The sequence below is a fragment of the Sciurus vulgaris genome (assembly GCF_902686455.1).
Source record: "Sciurus vulgaris genome assembly, chromosome: 7".
Lineage (NCBI taxonomy): Eukaryota > Metazoa > Chordata > Mammalia > Rodentia > Sciuridae > Sciurus > Sciurus vulgaris.
The window spans coordinates 147073834-147097531 of record NC_136467.1 but is presented as its reverse complement, the minus strand read 5'-3'; the positions used below and the strand labels follow the sequence as shown (position 1 = coordinate 147097531).

Genomic DNA, 23698 nt, shown 5'->3' with positions numbered 1-23698 from the left:
TCCGACACCTGCGAGGACCCAGCACGGCCCCGTGCTCTCTGGCTCTGGGCGGACGTCTGCACAACCCTGGATCCACAACCCAGGGGCTCTGAGTGGCGCTTCCCCGGGGGCATCGCTCTTCATCTACTGACAACAGCCAGGCTTAGAACCACCACCACCCCCAAAACGCGGCAGCGTGACAACCACAGAGACCATCCACAGCAGAAACCACAGCCCTCTTCACCCGAGAGCACCGAGGAGCCAGGGCAGGGCCAGGGCCCGGGAGCCTCACGTCCTGGTCGGAACGCCGACCAGATGCAGGCACAGCCCCTGGTGGCTCAGTGTCCCTGAAGCAGCTACCGCCTTCAAAATGTCAGGAGAAATGTGAAGAACAGAAGGAGGAAGGAAGCCAGTGAGGCCCATGGCTCAGGGACCCCCACATCCTCGGACCAGCCTCCCCACCACGCTCGCCTGCAGGGGACGAGGGGCTGGCTTGGGGCCGAGGCGCAGAACCCCTCAGATTTCACCTCAAAGATGGGCCAAGGCCCTTGGGCCCATCCACTCTGGTTCTGGGGCCACCCGGGCTGCTGACGAGCTAAGTTTCAGGGAAGTGAGCCCTTGCGTGACTGGATCCTATCACGCTTCCTCGCTGCGGTCAACAGCACCACAGCGTCTAACTGTTGACACACTTCCATGAAACTACCATATTGGGGCTGGGGTCGTGGCTCAGTGGTGGAGCGCTTGCCTAGTGCTCGTGAGGCACTGGGTTCGATCCTCAGCACCACATAAAAATAAATAAAGGTAGTGTGTCCATCTACAACTACAAATAAAAAAAAAAGCCTTTAAAACAAACAAAAACCTACTACCTTGTGCTGTTTGTGGGATTGGGGATTTCAGTCTAACAGAACAGCCTCGTCATGTGACCAGCACACCATGAGCGAGACCAGGGGTCAGGGCCGTACACTTGTGGCGCTGTCCTTCCACAGAACAGCACCCAGCAGAGAGCATGTCTTAACCCACGGGAGTTCAGGGCCCAGCAGCTGCTCCCACCGGCTCTGGCATGGTTCCAGGCTACCACTCCCAGCCCAGCTCTGAAGAAAGCGAGGTGTCTGCAGCTCCTTCTGCCTGAGGTGCAATCACCCATGTGGCAGGGGATCCCGCGTACACAGCCAGGGGCGTGTCAGGTCCACAGGCGGCTGAGGGGTTTTCAAGTGACATTCCACTGGCCGAGTCCCTGCGGCCTCCCAGAGAAACAAGATTCTTCCTGCAGTGGGGGCCTCGTGGTGAGAGATACAAGGGGCCAGACTCTGGGCACTCCTCAGCTCCCCTTTTAGTGGTACTGGGATCAAACCCAGAACGTTGCACATGCTAGTCGAGCACTCCACTGCTGACCCATGCTGACCACACCTCCAGATACCGCCCTATTTATTTTGACAAGGTCATGCTAAAGCTACCCAGGCTGGCCTCCAACTTCCAACCCTCCTGCCTCAGTTGGTCTCCCAGTTGCTGGGGTTAGAGATGTGTGCCACCACACACAGCCTGGCTAATTATCAGTAGAAATTCCATTTTCAAAATGGCACCAGGCTATACCGTGATCGTATGCCTCTTGTAAGAGTATTAAAAAGCGCTGCCCTTACTGTTTCACTCTGCGACTCAGATGTGACGCAGAGATCACGACAGTGTGCCTGGTGGACAGGGAAACCCACGTTTCCGGGCAGAACAGAAGATGGGAAACGACCATGATGTTTCTGATGAACTAAGTGAGCCATCCCCTTAGGTTCCACCATGAACACTAAGGTCAACTTCTGGATGGCCACAAGAGGGAGCCCACGAGTCAGAGGCCTCTGCCATCCTCCCAGAAGGGACAGGCGCTGCTGGAGCTCTGGATAGAGAGACGGAGGCAGGTGAAGCATCCTCTTGGAAATTAAAGCAACACACCAAAGAGGGCCCACGCTAAAGAGAGCTATGGTGGCCAGAGAGCACAGAAAGAGGGGGAAGCAAAGGCCACTGTTAACGGGGACCACAGCCGCAAGGCCACCAGGGGAAAGTCAGGGGGTGGAAGACGGAGCCCGGATGTCCTTACAATTCGGGGAACTTAACCGAATGAGAAATACACCTGCCACAAATGTGCACTGGAAGCCACGGGCACAACCATGAAAAGTGGAGGAAGACCTTGGACGTGTTTAACACCCAAGGTGGCCTTCTAATTCCTGTATGCTCAAATATCATCTTCCGGAACTCACTCCTGATCCCTGGTGACTGAGCAGGGGTACCGCCTGGCTGGCTGCCCGTGAGCCGTGACTTCCTCCGTGTTACAGCCACAGGCCTCCATATCCCAGCTCACAGACTACATGGTCTCCACGAGGGAACACCTCCCCACGACTGTCTTGGAACACTAGCACCTCAAAACCTGCCCTACGGAAGAGCTCCCTGTGGCCATCCTAGCTGGCTGCTGTCTGCCATGACGTGTATGCTGAAGCATTATGTCAGGAAAACAGTAGGTGTTGGGCAGCTGCCCCATCCAGAGGCTCCGAGTGTGAGGGACAAGAGGGGCCACACCCTCATGCCAGACGCAAGGCTCAGGTGAAGAGCAGCCAGAGTCCATCTCGGGACCAGGGCATTTATGAGGCCCACGCCTACCCTGTCACAGAGAGCAGCGGCTCTTCTGGTTCAATGAAGAGTGAGTGGTCAACCCCTCCAGAGGTCATCAGAGCAGGAAGAAGACAGTCGCCAGCCAGGTGCAGCGGTGCCCACCGTGATCCCAGCAACTCAGGAGGGTGAGGCAGGAGGATCACAAGTTTGAGGCCAGACTCGGCAATTTACATAGGTCCTAAGCAACTTATTGAAACCCTGCCTCAAAAAATAAAACAGGCTGGTGGGAGCTGGGGAGATAGCTCAGTCGGTAGAGTGCTTGCCTTATAAGCACAAGGCCCTGGGTTCGATCCCCAGCACCGCCCCCCCCCCCCAAAAAAAAAAAAAAAAAAAAAGCAGGCTGGCAATGGTTAAGCGCCCCTGGGTTAAATCCCTAGTGCCAAAAAATAAAAATAAAAATATTCCTTCACCCCACCCACATACATTTCCCAAAATCTAATTGACCCTTTTCCTTCAGGCTGACATTTTTTAAAAAATTAAAATTAAAGATGAGAGAACCCTTTGGGCGCTGCTCCAAGCACAGGGCAGAGTGTGACCCCGGAACAGCCCAGCTCCGCGCTCTCCAGGGGTGAGGGCTGGGGTCGGCCTTCCTGCCTGTCTGCCTCGGCTTGGCCCCTGCTCCTGGACCTCTGCCAGCCGGGTTTCGCCTCCTAGGTGACCTGGGAGCTGGGCTCCTGCACGCGTGGGCACCCCGGGCGGGCCTCACCTGCTTCCGTAAGTCCTGAGCCGACCGATGTGGAGGGGGGTGGTGGTGGTTGGCAGCGAGCCCCTTGGCCGAGGAGGCCGAGGACGGGGCGGCCACGGGCTGCGGCGTGGAGGCCGGCTCCCTTCGGCTGTCCGCCCTGTGGTCGCTGTGCTTCTCCTTCGCGGGAGTGGCCTCTTTGCTTTTGTGTTTCGGGACAGGTTCCTTCTCCCGTGTTGACCTGCTGGAACCATTGAAAACTGGAAGGGAGAGGGAAAAGCGGAAGTTACGACCCTGAGCAGGTGCCTGCCACCCACCACGTGTTTCCCAAACCTTCAGCATCAAGACCTCCCCCAGAGGACACCGTGCCAGCAAGACCCTGCGACAACACAGGACACCAGACGAAAACTCCAGAACGGGTTCTAACTAGTATTTGCTTGGGCTAAAATGATGGTGAAAATCCATTCAAAAGAAATCCCTACACAAAAAAAGAGCATCACTCAGCAGCCACGTCACACCTTAAGGAATCAACTCGAGAAAAGAGCCCAGACATCCCCAGATGGCAGGGGTACATCCAGGTAAACCTGTAAGATGGACACACCCCCGCAAGCAGAAAACGTGCTGCACCCAGCTGACCTACGACACCCCAGCCTATCAACGCTGCACCCTAGAGTGGCGGTTGGCCTCAGGTCCAAGGGCTGACTGGGAGCTGCGTCTCCAGAGTAGATGGAACCCTTATGCCACTACCCAGGGAAAAGATCCAGACTCAAATTTAATGTGCAGTTAGTTTCCACCGAATGTGTGCTGTTCTTGCACCGTCAAAACACAGACACAGCCGAGTCAAACACTCCGGTCGGACTCTCCAAGTCCATGACCTTTGATCATCAATGGATGGGAGACCCAGAAGAAGAAAGTGCATCCTCAGATTGACCATCACACTTTGAGGCTGAGAGCCGTGGGTGAACAGGCAAGGGACGCGGCATCTTTACCTATCGGGGAACACAGGCGATACAGGGGTAGCAGGGTTGAGCCGGGCGCACTGCTGGGCACTCACCAAGGAGCAGGGCATGACAGAGGGAGAAGGCACGCTCCTGGCCCACCTCAGTCGCCCGCCCCAGCCCTCCCCAAGCCCCAGGCAGCTTGGAGCGTGTTCTGGATCCTGCCCCCTAGGAGAAGGCAGTGATGGAGGTGCATCGTTCTTCTCTCCTGTTTCCTGCTGGGGCTGCAAACCCAGAGAGGCGTGCCAGGTGCGGCCCTTCTGCCTGTTTCCCTGGAACCCACACATGGTCCCTCCTCTCAAGGCAACCCTGCCAGGGCCCCCTCCTCGGGCGGCAGTCAGCTCTTCAGCTGCCATTTAAAATGCGGGTGAGGGAGCATTGAAGGGTCAGGTGTCCACTGGCCCAGCTGCACCCAAGCGACCACAGGCCTCCCCCTCCATCCAGGGCTGTGGGGGCTTAGGGAGAGTGCACTACCTGGGCTGCCGGAGACACAGCACAGACTCCCTGAGAGAAAATCTTCTGCCAGCTTGAAGAGGCAGCAGTGAAATCTCCCCTCCTCCCACAGGCACAGGCGCCTGCCCCTTCCCGTAAAGGCCGGCTTCCAGGGGCACCACCACCCCTGTCCTTGGGCGCTCGCTATCACACCTATCTGACAAAGTCGGTCAATGGCATTCATGCTGCAAAGGGGCACGTATTTTCTTCACTGGTCCTTCGCTTCTCTACTGGGATACTCAATCTGCTAAAAAGTTTTTGGAAATGATCTTAAGGTGCATGTATTAGGGTAAACCTGATAGTTATTCAAGATTCCCAAAACTGCAATGCAATCACAAAATAGCTTCTTTTGTGTGACGAGGAAAGTGCCAGAGTAGCTGGCAGATCCACCCCAGGAAGACATACCTAGCAACCTGTTTCTTCGCCCCCAAGGGTGTTGCTAACCCATTTGTTAAAGTTCTTTGCTTTTATGCTTAAAATTCTACACATATTTTCCCTTTGCAGATTAACTGAAATATAATTAACGAGAACTGTATATGCCTTGGGCATATGACATGGTGTTTGGAGGGGTGTGTGCATTCAATAAAAGGATTGAATCAAACACATTAATACCTCACAAGCTTATTTTGTGACAAGACCATTAAAGACCTGTCTAAGCAATTTCCAAGCAGAGTCCCTGAATCTGACAATCACCAACAGAACTCCCAAATGCAATCCTGTCAAACTGACCAACTTCTCTCCATCCAACCCTATGTCCAAATGGCAAAGTATCTGATTCTCCTTCTAATTCTTTTCTGACTTGATTGCTTCAATTCTTGAGTCCTCTCGGCCTTATTGTGTGTGACATACAATGGAGATGTACGCATCTAGACTGGGTGTGAACATTGATCTCAAATTCCTTCCGCACCAGTGATCTAAACTTCAGAGCCGACTTTCAACATCGAAGTCAAGACCAGCCACACGGACGGGAGGCACACTCCTCTGTGCACAAGGTGCAACTGGACAGTCTGACACCGAAGGCGGAGCACAAGCAATGGCTGTGTTAGTCCCCCATGTACGTCACAGACGTTGACAGAAACCATCAATCATGCCCAAGCTGGAAGCATCTGTGTCTGCTCAAGACAAATCAAAAGCAACGTCCGTAAGAACTCACACTTCAGTGTGATCAAAACTCCAGCGAGTACGCGAGTCCAGGTACTTCTGGACTGTCCACCAATTTCCTACAGCACTGACTGCAGATCCTTAGAGGAGCAGCACCCAACAGCAGTGGGTTTTGTGTGGCTCCAGTCCTCTGAACGCCTGGTTTTTATTCTCACTCGAGATGTGTGCTGCATATTGCTATTAAGTGCCAGTTCTAAGCTAACTCTCCCCGCCCAGGTTAAAACAGATTAATCTATGGTTCGATCCCATTCCAGACGGCTGGGAAGGTTACCAAGTGGTCACGTAATCAGATGCTCAGCGTTCTCATCTGCAGACTGGGGAAACCGATACTCCTGCTGGTGACATCTAGCACACGCCTGGGGTCCGGCAGGTACGCAACACTCAGGAGACAGCTACTGGGGTCTGAAAGGGTCGCCGCAGGTACTGTGCTCACGTCGCAGTCTGCTCTCTTACTGCCTCCTGCCCTCCCTGCAGATGGATGGGTAGCCAAGCAAGACCCATCACACCCTCCCCCTGTTAGGGTCACCAAGCCTGCCACACAGACCATATGCCACCATGTCCCCAGTTGGGATCTGGAGAAGGCCCCAGATGCAAGGACCACTCTCCAGGGGGAAAGCAGGAGTGGCTCGCTCCAGCCGTTTTAGCCAGCTGTTTCACTACTATGACTAAAAGGGCCCAACCAGGACGACTGCAGAGGAGGAAGTTTATTTGGGGTCTCCCAGTTTCAGAGGTCTCAATCCACAGACAGCAGACTTCATTCTCTGGGGCTCAAGGTGAGGCTGAACCTCTTGGTGGAAGAGAGTGGCAGAGGGAAGCAGCTCACATGATGGTCAGGAAGCAGAGAGACTCCACTCGTCAGATACAAATGTAGACCCCGAGGCCACGTCCCCAGTGCCCACCTCCTCCAGCCTGGCAGCATCGTACCTTCAGTGCCCACCCAGCTAATCCCATCAGGGGATCATTCATGGACGCTAACACCTTAGGCCCTGATGATGCAGAACAAAAGGGAGCCGAGCCACCCAGGGCGTGCAACAGAAAACCACAGGAGGGCTGGGGTCAAGCGCCCTAGCATGCCTGAGGCGCTGGGTTCCACCCAGCTCTGACAATCAACAGAAATGAAATAAAAATCACAGGAGATGCCAGTTCACACCCCCTAGGGTGGCCATCACCAAAGAAGGGTCATGAGGAGACGTGGGGGAACTGCGACCCCCACGCGCTGCTGGTGGAAGCTGAAGGAGCTGCAGCCAGAAGCTCCTCACAAGGTGACCTGGTCACCACGTAACCCAGCAGTTCCATTCCCAGGCATGTACATAAGAGAAATGAGGAGGAAGGGAGGGAGGGAGAAGAAAATAACAACCTCTACACAAATGCTCACACTTTGGGCAAAAAAATAAGTTTTGGAAAATGGCAAGTCTGATCGCCACTTACCACCCAAAACTTTCCCAATGAGGTCAGTGGAAACTCGGGACCTTTTGACACTGTATAATGAAACGTGTCGGTAATTGGAAGATGTGCATCAACTCAATGGGCCGTCATCTTCGAATGATCAACACAGGAGGTTATGAACTTGCATTCAAAGTCAAACAGAAACCAGTGAGTCTTGATGTAACAGCACAACACAGTCAGGGTTTCCAGGCGATTCCACAGCTCCTGAGCGCTGAGCAAGCAGCACACACCAAGCACTTCCCATGCCCCGCGTGGCTCCCTGTCAGAGAGAAACCGTCCTGAAGGCGGCTCTGCTGTCCACCTGCACAGGGCAGGGGACCAACCAGGACTCCATGTGCACAGCTGGGAGCAGAAGTGGACAAGGCCCAGCTGTTGACCACTAAGGCAGGCACCGCAGACAGACAGACGCATACGCATAGCTACAGAACAGCCACCTCTCCTCACCAACTAGCTCCCTTGTAATTTTCTCAAAAAAGCCATTTGTGTTAGCATATGATGGGACTGACTGAACCATTGTCAAATGAATAGTTAAAAATGTCTTCAGTTTCAGTTTTAATATGCTAAATACTTATAATTCACATTTTTAAACACTTGGGAGTCCACTCCCCTAATCATTTTTTAAGACTGCAAAGGTATCCTGAGACCAAATCCCTGAAGTCACCGCGTTGGACCGCACTTCCCACTTTCTGGCCTCTTGCTGCACCGGGTGCCCAGATTCTGGTGCCAAGATCATTTGCCAACTACGGACCTTGGTCTACTTACTGCCCAAAGTTTGGTGACTAAAATGGAGACGACAGCAGTACCGCCTCACTCAGATCTCAACGAGGATGCAAGGAGCACAGGTCTGGGCCTGGGCAGGGCTGGCAGCTCTGGACCTGCACTCGTGGGGTCAGCGAGCACGCATGCCCCTCACAAGTGGACCGCGGAGGGCAGTGGGTTCCAGACTGGGCAGGCCGCAGCGCTCTCTGACCTGCCAGCAGCAGCTGCTCCATCAAGCACTATCTGCACCTGAAGACCCTCTCGACCCTCTGTCCTACTGCAGCCAGCGCCCAGTGTCTCCCCAAGAGGAGGTGAGGAGCCAGTTCCTGCAAAGCAGAGACCCAGCGGAGCCGCCACGCTACAGGCAGCGAGGGAGGCCTCTGCCGCTACACGTGGGACCCGGCACTGCACGGGGACGCAGAGGCGGGTGCTGCTGAAGAAGAGTGTGGTAAGATAGCCTGGAAAGGGGAACGCCTTCAAACACGCAAAATTAAAAGCCACGTTCTGTAACCATCTTGCCATTTTATAGCAGCCATCTACCCCAACAGCAAACACAGCCAAAAAGTCAAATCATGTGTTAAATGGGAAGGGAGCGGGGGAGGGAAGGATTGGGCTAAGGCGTCCGAGTCCCAGACAAGGTGTATTTTGTACTCAACGGCTCATTAATTTTAAGTGTCGTGGGAACCTGCCAGTTTTGCCCCTCCAAGTAATTATCTTTTGTCTTAATTTGTAAGATTTTCAAGAAAGGAAGAGAAAGGGAAGGGGACAAGGGAAAAAAAAAAAAAAAATCCCTCTCACAGGGGAAGACTAAACCCTGTGAACACAAGACCAAAGGACTTCAATGTACAGAAGTTCTCCACACACTGTCCCCAATTAACAGGCATAGTTGGACTAGCTTAAGCATTCATCACGGCGAGCCACATTAGGGACGGTATTGTACTCAGATACAAACAGCTTTACGTTAATGAACTGGGACAGATATATCGATTTGTATACACACACTCTGAAAGTTAAATGGTCTATAGATGAGTGTTTTCACACCATAGCAAGCAAAATCTTTAAGTCCAAAGGCTGGTATTTTGATTGAGGGTCACTTCATCCCTGAGAACATAAGATTCGCTCCCAATGAGGAATGGGAAAAGAAATGGGCCGAAGGAGTAACTTCAGAAGCATCTGTGACTGCGCTCCTTTGAATGGTGGAAAGCTACACTTGCTGTCTGTCCTCCACCACGCTGGCAAGGAGCTCTGCTCAGCTGCTGAGACCGGGAGAGCAGCCTGGGTGAGGCCTCGGGAAGGGTCTTTGAAACGCTGCTCAACTAGAGACCTCCACCAGCACATCTGCCTGCAACTCCCTCCAAGGACACCAGCTGCCTCCCTCAGTCCCAGGCCTCGGGAAGCCTTTCGCATCAAGTACACAAAACGCGTGGGCCTTCAGAGAGGGGAGCTGTGGCGACTTCTTTTCAAAGCTCTTGCTGCAAAGACGACCCACGTGGGATGGGGGTGTCTTTCTGGGCGAGCCCACAGAGGCAGCAAACCCGCACCCCGAGGCCCTGTCCTGCTGATTAAGCAAGGCCCAAGGCCCGCAGCCGAGGCAGTCCTGGTGGCTTTGCTGGGGTCTGAGCACAGCTCTGGGTATCCTGGGAGCTCTTGGTGCCTGGTCCAAGCAGCCATGATTCTGAAGCACCCCCACCTCCTGGATAGAGCCACAGGGACAAGAGCCATTCCAGGGAGCTGGGGCAAGCACTCTCTGGAGGGAGAACGAAGGACGAGAAGGAAAGAAGACTCCTGAAGACAGAACAAACTCCCAGATGCAGAGACATTCTCCCGGTGCCAAACCCCAGAACGGGGAGGGGGGCAGGCGCAGAGATGTGCTGCAGGAAGGAGCGTCACGGCAAGTGGCCGCTCGGCCCGATGTGTGGCAGATGGAAGCTTCGCACTATCACAGGTGCCCCAACTCTGGCCAGACGTAGGCTCCATCCACTTGCTGGCACGACAGCCTTGTTCTGTACAGAAACTGCACTTGGTCTCTGGAGCCTGTTCAACATGGAGTCACTATTGTCTGAAAACAATGGAATGTCTGCCAACCTGAGCCAGCAGCTGAGAAGGATCCGGCTGCAGCATGTGCGAGCCCTGCACCCGGTGTGCTCCGGGGCAAAACAGCCAGTTCAGCTACAGCATCCACGTGCAAAACCAGGACGCAGGAGGACATGGCTTTCGGGCACAGAAGCTCCACACTCTTCCCAGCTAAGCAGCAGCTCACTCACAGGGAGCCAGTGACCAGGGACTCCATGAGACGGAACCCACAGCAGCCTCCAAGCACCCGACCTAAGCACCCTGGTCAAGGTCTAGTCTGCAGTGCACGCCTGCAAAGCTCTGAAAGTTTCACCCAATGAAACCCCTCTGAAAAGTGGAATCCTTCAAGTCAGCTGCATTTTCATCCTTTTCTATAGAAGAATTCTATAGGAGAATATTTCTTTAGTCAATTTAGTTGCTTGCCACTCTCAAAATCTAAAAATGTGACCATGACGTGCAATGATACGGAGCAGCAAACTGGACTACTACATCTGCCACTTAAAGACACTTCCTCAGTATGTTCATGTACCTCACTGTGCCAACGTTTAAAAAGCTGTTCAAACTTTTACAAGTATATAAAGGTCAGGGTGAGAGAAATATCATATATCAAGGCCAGATATCAGTGTCATTGAAAAATGGTTTCCTAGCCCTCCTGGCGGAGCCCGGCCGAGCCAGTAGATTCGAAGGCGTTTGCACTTTCCAACATACAGAGGGGTGTGTGAGTGTGGGTGTGTACACGCGTGCACGCGCATGCACAGCAGAACATCTGGGCAAGGGGCTCCCATGCTTTATCACTCTCAAGAAATAAGACAGCCCATGATACGTGAAGGAAACAGCAGGAACTCTTGAACAAATGAATAAAGCATTTGCGCGGTTTGGGATTTTAAAAAACCTTATATTCAAAGATCAACCACCCAAGAGGTGACGGTTAAGAACACCTCGCGTTTGAACCAGGAATCCCAACAGACTGGGAGGAAGACTCTGAAAACATGCATGCGAACTAAATGCGCCCACTAACACAGGGCACATACAAAACTGTGGGAGAGCTGGGGATCTGCAGAATATAAGCACTAGCAGAGGAAAAACAGAAGGTTAACAGTTAACAGGCAGAAATGAGCAACGCAGAAAGGCAGCCCTGTTTATTGTCCCAGGACTGCTTCACAGCCCCTGAGTGGGCCCCCTGGATCCTCCCAGCTGTTGGTCTCCACGCACCTCCACCCAGGAAACAGTGGCTTCCAAAAATGCCATTCACACACTTTCTAGGCTCTAGGAACAGCAAAACTTCCTGAGTAACTTAAGATTCCCCTAAAGACAGGTTGGATGATTCAGCTGAGATTATTAAATCCTGGTAAACAGCTCAGCCACCCAGTGTCAAGGTCTATGACAGAAAGATAAACCAGTCAGTCACATACCGCTAAACTTTAGATTCTCAAAACAGCAAATTCATCCCTTTCAATTTGGTATGGACTGTCAGTCCCCAGAAGAGCCCAGGACAGGACAGCGCCCCAGCCTAAGCACATGCCAGGTGGCAGGTGCTGCTCCTGGCACTTCCTTTAGCCCTCAAGAGGCACCCTCCACTTAGGCTATAATTCAAGAGCCATGTAACTCAGCCACCGAGCACGCAGTTCAGCAGACTTTAGGATTTTTACAGGGTGGTGGACCATCACAATGCGAAATTCAAAATGTTTTCTTGAAACCAGAAAGCAGTCTCATTCCTGTTGGGGGGAACTCCCAACCCCTATCTTCCCACAATCCTCATGGGTTTTTATGTTTTTGCTTTTATTAGAACATTACAGTCATACATAGAAGCTGGGTCCATGGAAGGACCACATGCATGGAACTGATCGACTACATTTCAGCCCCTTCCCCCTCTGGCCCTCTCTTCTCCTTCTTCTACTCGTCTTCCTTTTGCTCCCCGCCTTTTTTTGGACTGGTGTATTTAATATGCACTTGGGAGTCTGTTAAATCAGCTACATACTTCCTCCCTTCCCCCTCTCTCCTCTTTCACTGATCTTCCCTTTATCTTTATGACACACAATCCCACCCCTCCACCACTTTCCCTTTTTTTCCTCTCAAGCTTCCACATCTGAGTCAGGTGTCAAAAGCATTTCATACACAAAAAGACTAAGGCATTAAGACACTAAATAACTGGCTCCACGACACCTGGTTAGGACCAGGCGCATTGCCTGGCCAGTTGCCACAGAAGTAGGGATGAAGGTGGGCCTCTGATACTGCCACCTGGAACAATGGCCAGCTGTGCTGGGTATACAGGTGCAGCCTGAAGGTCAGCTGGAAAAGCCTAGCATACACTACGGAAGGGCGAAGATACTGGGCCGGGATGGTTGCCCTAGAGGAGCTACTGGAGACTTCAGCTCCACCAACAGCTCAGGGGCAGTGCAGGCCCTTCATCTTGGGCCAGGAACTGGAAACAAGGACTCCTGGGTCCTCAGAGTCCAGGGCTGTTCAGTCACACGTGTTCCTGATACAGGCCAGCCAGCCCCTGCGGCCAGCCCCGGTCCTTCCGACGTGTTGTTTCCACCAGGAGCTATGCAGAAGGCGCTCCGGCAATCTCTCTCTCAAAGAAAACACACAGAAAGGCTGCCTGAGGTCGCAGCCACAGTGGTTCCAATTCTGAAATGTGTGATCACTATGCCAAGGGGCCTCTAGCCAACTGCACTGCCCCGACAGTGCAGGGGGACACTGAGGCGTTCACGTGTCGTAACCTGACCAGACACGCACTACAGCTCATCAACAATAAGCTCCCACCCCGTGTTCCAAATTTTTGGAACAGTGTCTTGCCTCAACAGGAACACCAGAGCTGCTAGAGGTTAAAAAGAGGAGCGAGGACATCCCATGGGAACTTCAATGAAGAGATGCACTGGGCAGCGGGCGCACCTCGTCAATGAACCCCACTGAGGCAAGCCTCTGCCTGCTGCACCCTGAGCAAGGAGCCCCCGGGGGTGCACACATGAGGGGCACATCCGCATGACAGTCCTGGGCCCTCACACACATACCCCCACGTGGTTCCAAAAGCAATTAAATTGTTCCAGCTGGGGGGTCCAGTGACACACTGTTTAAAGTCTTTGGAGAAATATCCCTCTCCAGAAAAAGATGTGCACAAAGGGGAAAAATAACCTTGCCCATTCCTTCCAATTTCCATAAATGAAAGAAGCATTTGCGGAATACACAACAGAGGCTGATTTCACAACAGAGGCAGACTTCAGCAGTGAACTTCACCAAGTTCTCTTCCGCAAAGGATAACGAAGGGCTCACACCACCCCAAGGAAATGCCAAATCCAAATACATTCCAAACCCAGTTATTAATTCCTCTCACCTGCTGCACTTACCCCAATGGAACAAACCACCACTGAGAACACTTTCCCAAAACTCAGGCACGTCAAATGCCGACTTGTATTATAAACACACACAAAGCAAAGCCTTGTCTTGTTTTATTTCCAAAAAGTCACTGAGGGCCCTCCTGCGGGGGTCATCTGAGGTTCTGCATGTGTGGGCTCCCCGTGAGAACCGCCAGGATGAGCTACCACAATGGAAGCTGCTGCAGGCACTGTTATCGTAACCCTTGAGTTTCAACCCAAGGTTAAAAGCCCTGCTGGTACTGTCCAAGTCATTTCAGATTACGCATTTTAACAGACAAATCCATTTCCATTAGGATGCTCAGTGGCTTGTAAAGGACAACACGAGAGTTGTGTAATGTTTGCAAAACTGAGCTCCCCTGCGGACCCAGCTCTTGCAGGAGACTCCTGGGTCCGAGCCCCTGGTTGAGGAAGAGTACTGCGCGCACAGGCCCAGCAGGCAGCGTCAGGAAGGCACTCACTCTCCTGCCACCCTTTAGAGGCCAGCTGTCCTGCATCACACCCGAGCCACCCAGCTGCTCAGTTAAGCGGAAACAAAATAAAGCAGGCCAGCACTGGGTGCCTGGGTTCTAGATTCTCCAAAGTAACAGCAGAAATGACACTGTTCGCCTAGACACGCAGTCGAGTCAGAACTGGGGCCAAAGCTACCACATCAGTACCTCGTTTCTCACACCTTGTTCCCCTGCATATCAGGGGTGGCGCCTCAGCCTGGGCACAGGTGTGGCTGGATTTCCCACACACAGCACATGAAAAGGAGCCAAGGACCAACGTGACCAGGGAAGCAACAGCGGCCAGTGAGAGCAGCCGACTGTCCGCCTCCCTCCGCCTGTGGGAGATGGTGGTTGTGGTCATCATGCCTCGCCCAGGCTCTCCAGCAGAAAACCCTTCACTCGCAAAGAGCCCCGGGCGGGGGCCCGCCCAGCTCCGCGGTCAATCCTGAAAACAAAGGAACGAAACAGGCGTGGGAAGGAAAGGGTGAGTCCTTCCCACACACCAATGCGCTGGTCTTCTCCCCATGTGGCCAGAGCCATTTTAATGGAGAGCATCCCTCCCCACCCCCCAGAGGTCATCGAGAACATTCTAGACGGAGGGAATGGAGGCAGGTGGTAGAAGCAGTACAGAAAGACCCAAGGTTGAAGTTGCTCTTGAAACACAGCAGGACCCTCAACCCACCCGGGTGGAAGTCACCCAAGCGTGGCCCAGGGCTCAGCTACCTCCTCAAGGTGCCCACTGTCCAGGAGGAGGCAACCAGGTCTCCAGGCCCAACCTATCTCACCAGCCCTGGAACTCCGTGGGTGCTCTCGGGAAAGAGGCGAGCAGCTCGGAACCTGAAGGTGACCCCGTCGGAACTCCCGATGTTAGGGTGCTCCACCCCTCAGGTCCCGCTGTGGCTCGGATCCGACAATCCCTGGAAGACCGTGCGTTAAGCAAAAGGCTTGGTCTATCCTGTCGGGCTACTCAGACGAGACAGGACCTTTAAGGGTGGGACCAGTTAGAAGTCTGCTCTTCAGGGCATGCCTTGACAGGGTACTGGGACCCTGGGCTCTCTTCTCTTCCGCTTCCTTTCAGGCCTGCCATAGGCCCTAAAGCAGCAGGGCCAACCAACCACAGCGTGGAACCTCCAAAACTATGAGCCAACTCTCGGATTTTGAAAGTTGATTATGTCAGGCATTTTGTTACAGTATGCAGCCCTCAGTTGCATGAATCTGCCAGAGGCAGGCCCAAGTACTAGGCAAACCTGGGGCCTTGTATTTTCTCATGTCAAATCATCAACCACCAGCCAGCTGCTTTAAAATATGCACTTATATTTTAATCCACCAGCTCAACCTCATGCCAACAGATGAGGTATCTTCAGTACGCTGCTGAAACTTTGTCTCAAGTGAACCCTCTACAGCAATGTTTCATTGTTGTCATCACACTTAAATAAATTCCTCCTTTCATAACTGATGGGCACCCATGAAGAGATCCTATTGCATGGAATTTCTAGGAATTCTACTAGAATTGTACAAAGAGGCAGACCCCAGTGAGACCTACAAGGAAAGATGACTTTTAGCTGCCGTGGGAACTACTATGTGATCCTAGGTACCAGACAGGAGAGCAGCCCCAGCTGGCCACTCCCAGGATTCCTGGGTGCACAAGTCAGGGTCTGCAGCTGTGACTTGCACTTTGAAGAGAATGGCAACAGCACACCAACTTCCCCACAGGTCCCAGAGCAGTAAGCCCAAGCTGCAACAGGGACTCGAAGGGGTCGAACGTAGGGGACAAAAATGCTTTAATCTGAGAAGAGTTTCACTGGCTTCAGAGAGGAAAGAATTAAAAGGAAAAAGTTTAGTCAAGGACCTTCGCCCACATGAACAGGAGATCTTGGAGAAGCACTCCCCCACCATGGCACCGCCACCATCCAGCCACCAGCACCTGGGCAGAACACGGCTGCACCCGAGATGCCCTCAATAATGACTTCCTTACACTGGGATACCGAGGAATCGACAGGAGATGAACGATGCTACCCTGGGCCTGCTGCTGGACGCAGAGGAGGGCAAATCAGGAGTCAGGAAAGCTGAAGGCTCGCCCAGAAGCACAGCTAATGAATGCTAAAATCAGGGCATGAAGCCAAGCTCCTGGCCACCATGATGATAAAGATGTCCATAGAACTGAACGCACAGAAAAGAGGCATCAAATACACGATTTAGTATAATAAATTCGAGTTACCTAGAAATGGGAAGCAGCAATGCTGGGCAGGAAAGCATTCTGCAGCTGAACGTGCGACTTTTAAAAACCAGAGTCTACCAACTTGGGACGGCAGACTGGTAAAGGCAATGCCTCCCTTTGCTACTGTTCAGAGTCTCTTCAGGAACACATCCTTCTGCTAACCAGACCCTCGTGCTGGGGACGTGCTCCCAGGTGTTACTAGGACCTGCTTTCTCGAACCACTCTGGTCTCAGTTCACTTGGTGTCACCTACCCTCTTGACAGGAAAGCAGAAACAGAAGACAAAGGACAGGCAGCTTGGCCTAGCAGGGACCCAGCACTCAGCCCTCTGCTGCAGTACTCACTCAATCAGAGGCCGAGATAAGCCTCCAAAGCCGACTTCTAGTCCCCGCGTCACCTGGAGCTGGAAGAGCATGCTGCACGGCCTGAGTGTCTGAGCTGGTCCCTCCTCCACTGGCTTCCAAGGAAGGGCAGCCGTGGGGTGCTACTTTAAGGACATTAAAGCCGTGGGACAGAGGGGCAGCCAGAGACCCAGGCCGAGCTGCATGTCCTCGTCTGCGGCCTGTGGAGCTGACGCTGGGTCACTGTCCGCCAGATGTGAGAGCGGCAACTGCCATCACAGCAGAGGGTCCACCTCACCCAAAGCCAGACTTCCAGTGTAAAAACTCACTGCACAACAGTGCACAGCCCAGAGGACAGAGGGAGACAGGCCAAAACCCTGGCCCTTGATTGCAAGCTGCCCCACTGGGCGACAGACACAAGAGACAGAGGTGCCATTTCATAAAGCAGGAAAAACGCCTGCCGTGACCACCAGGCGATGGCTGCTGTGCAGAACCCAGATCAGCAGAGCTCGGAGAACAGCCCTCAAACCCCAGGCACACAAGGCGCAGGGCCAGTGGCGAGGCCCATGATCCCAGCCACTCGAGAGGCTGGGGCAGGAGGACGGCAAGTACCAGGCCAGCCTGGGCAACTCAGAGAGACCCTGTTCCAAAGTCCAAAAGATGCAGTTCAATTTCCAGTATACACCCCCAGCCCCAAAATAAAGAAAAAATAGAGGAACCACCCAGCAACTACGAGCATGTCTTCATACACCAGTTTGTTAACTTTGCCAAATGTCTACACAGAGAGTTCACTTAATCCCTACCAGCTAGCCAGTTGATAACCAGAACACAAAGCCAGCCAGTCAGTCTAAGGACTTGTTTCTGAATCACTGAGCAAAAATACACCCTTTCAAAAAGATTCTCTCATTATGTTCCAGTGCTTCCCAGGGGAATGGTTTTCCAGAGCTCCCTCCCAAGTCCTCCACGGAGACAGCAATTTCAGGAACATGCAAACACAAATTCTTCCCTCATCTTTCCTAGCGCAGGCACTAATGTTTGCTGCAAACCAATTTTGCAGGAAAAATTACAGTGGCGTTGCTTTGGTTCTTGTGTCTGTTGACCTGTTAGCATTCCCAAAATCAATGGATTTTACTGGTGATCAAGGTCACATAGGATATAAAGGGACAAAAAGTCTATATAGGAACTTCAAACAAAATAAAATACAAACTTGTTGACGGGACTGCTAAGTAAAGACCATGTGATGCCCAGGGAGTGGGCGCCGCCTCGGAGTGTGCAGGCCCAAGTGGGAAAGAGGCGCAGCTCTGGGAAACAGCAGGAGAGAGCAGGAAGGCCCATCAGGACACAGCACCTGGGCCAGTACCTGGGCCACATCTCCACCTTCCTGGAGCTCGGGTTGAGCAAGCAGAGGGAAACTGCAGAGCCCCGTGGGTTCCACAAGGACGGGACTCTAGGACCAGGCTGCAGGTGAAACCAAAGGCACCTCTGAGCCAAGTCCTTCAGTTCAAACACTGACAAGAGCAAAAAAGAGGGTTGGAGGGTGAGCTTATCAAGGATGACCTCACTCTAAAGCTCCAAGCCAGATGCGCCAACTGCCAAAAATGCTATGAGCTTCATTTCCAAGAAAATAAAACAAATTGTGGCGAGACTCCAGCACACCTTATACACAGCAACTGAACACCCTCCCGCGAAAACACAAAGGGAAGCCATCATCAAGAAAACAGTCGAAGGAGCAGCCCCTCAGACCACCTGGCTGAGAGTGAGCAGGGCGATCTGATTGGCAGAGTGAGCTGATGTCAGAAGGCCCTCCCATTTCTACAAGTTCCAATAAGGCAAGGGTTCTAAGTGTGAGGAGAGTCGGCCCCTTACCAAGCCAGCTGATTTCGGTCAGCTCCCTGTGGTCAAGAACTTCCACTGGAAAGAAGAAGACAGAAGGAGAGCCGGGGAGGAAGGGGAAGGAAGGTGAGCAGGTCGGAGTGGAAACGGCCAAGGCAGCAGGAGGGCTTCCTAGGTTCTTATCTGATGCGCCCCTTCCCACGAGGCCTCCCACAGTTCCAAGCCAAGGGACATTCAGACCCGTCAGTGGAGGGAAAATACAAGGGTTAGTGGACCCTTCTAAATCACCACAGTGCTGTTCTTCATGGTTTTACTAGTGAAAATCTCAAAACATTTTTAAAAACGAGTGTGTGTGTGTGTCTATGCAGACAGACAGACTCGCTTTGCTCAGCTCTCACGATGAAGGCAGTGGCCAGGGCAGGCTGCTGTCCTCTCCCTGCAGCGAGGTCGCAGCCAGCACCGGCCCCTCAGCACGTGCCCTGCGAAGGCGCCCGGCAACCTGCCGCCACTCATTCACCACCCCTCTGCCTGATCATCCTGAAGCTCGTGTGAAAAGAACCAAAGAGCCACGCGCCTCAAAGACCGTCGGTCAGAAGCTGTCGCTGGGAGGACCCCAGTGGACCTGAGGCCTCCCCGGCAAGCTCCTGCATCTGGGGTGAGCTGGAGTTGGAGGTGGAGCCCGAGTACATGAGGACATCAGGCCAGACGTCAGCAGCAGCAGGACCAGGAGAGCACCTGCCCAGTCACGGAGATCGTCAGCTCCCGCAGGGGGCAGACACACTCCCACCCTGAGGGCAGACAGACAAGACAGACAGACAGACAGTCCTCTCCTACCTGCTGCGCCTCTTTGGACCTCTGTGAAGAGCTGTAGGCTGCATGTTCTCAAGTCCACGTGCTCGACCGCTCCCGGGGACTGATTCCGCCAACTCTGATCAATGTTCCTCTGACATCAAACTAAATTCTGCTGCTGCCAGCTCACCGCATCTCCACATCTAAACTCACCGCAGAGCCTGCTTCTCAGGATTAGAGCCCTTCCTCTGGCCTAAAGGCATGAGGCTAATGAAGCCGACTTCCACTGGCGCCTGCAGACCCAGGGTGGCCACACAACAGGGGAGACAGGCTCCCAACCCACAGCCGGGCCACGGGCCATTGCTCTACCCTGCACCTCTCAGGCTGCTCTTTTGTTCTCTGGGTTTTTTTGGGTGGGACTAGGGATTAAGCCCAGGGCCTGGAGCTCCATGAGGCAGGCACTCCGCCACTGAGCTACACCCCAGACCCTTTCAGATTTTACAGACACAGAGTCTCACTGAGCTGCTGAGGCCGGCCTCACACTGTTGACGCTCCAGGCTCCACCTCACGCTGCTCTTGGAAAGCCCCTGGAAAGTTCATCTCCGCACCTGTGCCTGGATTCCACAACTGTTGCTTTATATTAGCACCATCTCCCAAATCCAACTCCAAGTCCTGAAAAAGCACTCTGCTGTGTCCATATGCCACCGAAATACAGCCATAAGCAAGAGGGAGACAGTCGAATGTCACTGAGGGACAAAGCAGACGAGCCTGATGACCAGAGCAGGCGTGGAGGAGGCCGCTGTTCCAAGTGCACCTGCCGCCAGCGCCTGCTCCAGTCCTCGTGGCGCCCAGTGCAGACACTGACGGGCCGGCGAGACTGCTGACCCTGCCTTCAGTAGGAGGGCAGCTCCACATTGGAGGGTGTCCCAGGAGCCCAGGACTCCAGGGCACAACAGGAAGCAGCACAGCACCTCCAGGCTGGCTCCTCCTGGCTGCCCCTCCTCTGGGCTCTGCTGGGCCAGGTCTCAGGGAACCACCTCTGCAAGCACGCCACACCCTCCCCTGCCTCTCCAGACAGCTGCGCTCCACAGGAGGGCATCTCAGACAAGGGGCTCCCAGGGACCGTGGTGGTCCCATAAGACTGGACTCAGGCTAAGACGTCCACTGCCAAGGGACATCACGGCTACTCTGCCCGTGAAGCTGTAGCACAACTGGCACATCTGTGGTGCCGCTTTCAACCCAACAATTCGTGGTCACGCAAACATCAGCACGTGCCATTACAGTATCCTATCAAGAATCCCGCCTCCTACTGACTTGCTTACTGTAGGCGGAGACGCCAAGGTGACCCACATCCGCTTTTAAATTTTCACTCTATGATAAACAGAGATGGTCACTCCAGCAGCAGCCGCATGTTCACCGCGCCTCCTGGTGGCAGTGAAAGCTCTGCCAACGGGCAGCTACCAAAGGTAGGTCTGCGCACGTGCCCAGCGCAAGGTTCGCTAGGCAGCGTCCCCTAACTAGTGTTCCCAGAATGGACCCCAGGGAGGTTCGCTAGGCAGCGTCCCCTAACTAGTGTTTCCAGCATGGACCCCAGGGAGGTTCACTAGGCAGTGTCCCTAACTAGTGTTCCCAGAATGGACCCCAGGGAGGTTCCTAGGCAGCGTCCCTAACTAGTGTTCCCAGAATGGACCCCAGGGAGGTTCCTAGGCAGCGTCCCCTAACTAGTGTTCCCTGAATGGACCCCAGGGAGGTTCCCTAGGCAGCGTCCCTAACTAGTGTTCCCAGAATGGACCCCAGGGAGGTTCCTAGGCAGCGTCCCCTAACTAGTGTTCCCAGCATGGACCCCAGGGAGGTTCACTAGGCAGCGTCCCTAACTAGTGTTCCCAGAATGGACCCCAGGGAGGTTCACTAGGCAGCGTCCCTAACTAGTGTTCCCAGAATGGACCCCAGGGAGGTTCCCTAGGCAGCGTCCCTAACTAGTGTTCCCTGAATGGACCCCAGGGAGGTTCACTAGGCAGCGTCCCTAACTAGTGTTCCCAGAATGGACCCCAGGGAGGTTCACTAGGCAGCGTCCCTAACTAGTGTTCCCAGAATGGACCCCAGGGAGGTTCACTAGGCAGCGTCCCTAACTAGTGTTCCCAGAATGGACCCCAGGGAGGTTCACTAGGCAGCGTCCCCTAACTAGTGTTTCCAGCATGGACCCCAGGGAGGTTCCTAGGCAGCGTCCCTAACTAGTGTTCCCAGAATGGACCCCAGGGAGGTTCCTAGGCAGCGTCCCCTAACTAGTGTTCCCAGAATGGACCCCAGGGAGGTTCCCTAGGCAGCGTCCCCTAACTAGTGTTCCCAGCATGGACCCCAGGGAGGTTCACTAGGCAGCGTCCCTAACTAGTGTTCCCAGCATGGACCCCAGGGAGGTTCCTAGGCAGCGTCCCTAACTAGTGTTCCCAGAATGGACCCCAGGGAGGTTCCTAGGCAGCGTCCTTAACTAGTGTTCCCAGAATGGACCCCAGGGAGGTTCCTAGGCAGCGTCCCTAACTAGTGTTCCCAGCATGGACCCCAGGGAGGTTCCTAGGCAGCGTCCCTAACTAGTGTTCCCAGAATGGACCCCAGGGAGGTTCCTAGGCAGCGTCCTTAACTAGTGTTCACAGAATGGACCCCAGGGAGGTTCCTAGGCAGCGTCCCTAACTAGTGTTCCAGCATGGACCCCAGGGAGGTTCCTAGGCAGCGTCCCTAACTAGTGTTCCCAGAATGGACCCCAGGGAGGTTCCTAGGCAGCGTCCCTAACTACTGTTCCCAGAATGGACCCCAGGGAGGTTCCTAGGCAGCGTCCCCTAACTAGTGTTCCCAGCATGGACCCCAGGGAGGTTCACTAGGCAGCGTCCCTAACTAGTGTTCCCAGAATGGACCCCAGGGAGGTTCACTAGGCAGCGTCCCTAACTAGTGTTCCCAGAATGGACCCCAGGGAGGTTCCTAGGCAGCGTCCCTAACTAGTGTTTCCAGCATGGACCCCAGGGAGGTTCCTAGGCAGCGTCCCTACCTAGTGTTCCCAGAATGGACCCCAGGGAGGTTCACTAGGCAGCGTCCCTAACTAGTGTTCCCAGAATGGACCCCAGGGAGGTTCCTAGGCAGCGTCCCTAACTAGTGTTCCCAGAATGGACCCCAGGGAGGTTCACTAGGCAGCGTCCCTAACTAGTGTTTCCAGCATGGACCCCAGGGAGGTTCCTAGGCAGCGTCCCTACCTAGTGTTCCCAGAATGGACCCCAGGGAGGTTCACTAGGCAGCGTCCCTAACTAGTGTTCCCAGAATGGACCCCAGGGAGGTTCCTAGGCAGCGTCCCTAACTAGTGTTCCCAGAATGGACCCCAGGGAGGTTCCTAGGCAGCGTCCCTAACTAGTGTTCCCAGCATGGACCCCAGGGAGGTTCCTAGGCAGCGTCCCTAACTAGTGTTTCCAGCATGGACCCCAGGGAGGTTCACTAGGCAGCGTCCCTAACTAGTGTTCCCAGCATGGACCCCAGGGAGGTTCACTAGGCAGCGTCCCTAACTAGTGTTCCCAGCATGGACCCCAGGGAGGTTCACTAGGCAGCGTCCCTAACTAGTGTTTCCAGCATGGACCCCAGGGAGGTTCACTAGGCAGCGTCCCCTAACTAGTGTTCCCAGAATGGACCCCAGGGAGGTTCCTAGGCAGCGTCCCCTAACTAGTGTTCCCAGAATGGACCCCAGGGAGGTTCCTAGGCAGCGTCCCCTAACTAGTGTTTCCAGCATGGACCCCAGGGAGGTTCCTAGGCAGCGTCCCCTAACTAGTGTTCCCAGAATGGACCCCAGGGAGGTTCCTAGGCAGCGTCCCCTAACTAGTGTTCCCAGAATGGACCCCAGGGAGGTTCACTAGGCAGCGTCCCTAACTAGTGTTCCCAGCATGGACCCCAGGGAGGTTCACTAGGCAGCGTCCCTAACTAGTGTTTCCAGCATGGACCCCAGGGAGGTTCACTAGGCAGCGTCCCCTAACTAGTGTTCCCAGAATGGACCCCAGGGAGGTTCCTAGGCAGCGTCCCCTAACTAGTGTTTCCAGCATGGAACCCAGGGAGGTTCACTAGGCAGCGTCCCTAACTAGTGTTTCCAGCATGGACCCCAGGGAGGTTCACTAGGCAGCGTCCCTAACTAGTGTTCCCAGCATGGACCCCAGGGAGGTTCCTAGGCAGCGTCCCTAACTAGTGTTTCCAGCATGGACCCCAGGGAGGTTCACGAGGCAGCGTCCCTAACTAGTGTTCCCAGCATGGACCCCAGGGAGGTTCACTAGGCAGCGTCCCTAACTAGTGCTCCCAGAATGGACCCCAGGGAGGTTCCTAGGCAGCGTCCCTAACTAGTGTTTCCAGAATGGACCCCAGGGAGGTTCACTAGGCAGCGTCCCCTAAC

General features: G+C 54.0%; 1 protein-coding gene across 5 annotated transcripts in view; it reads right to left on the bottom strand.

Moving 5' to 3' along the window:
- Positions 1 to 23698, bottom strand: part of JARID2 (jumonji and AT-rich interaction domain containing 2) — a 281609-nt gene that overhangs the window by 23122 nt on the left and 234789 nt on the right. For all 5 annotated transcript variants that reach the window (XM_079147058.1, XM_079147059.1, XM_079147060.1 and 2 more), the window contains one exon: positions 3338 to 3573. In XM_079147058.1, the coding sequence (XP_079003184.1) occupies positions 3338 to 3573 (236 nt within the window). The remainder of the gene's footprint in view (positions 1 to 3337; positions 3574 to 23698) is intronic.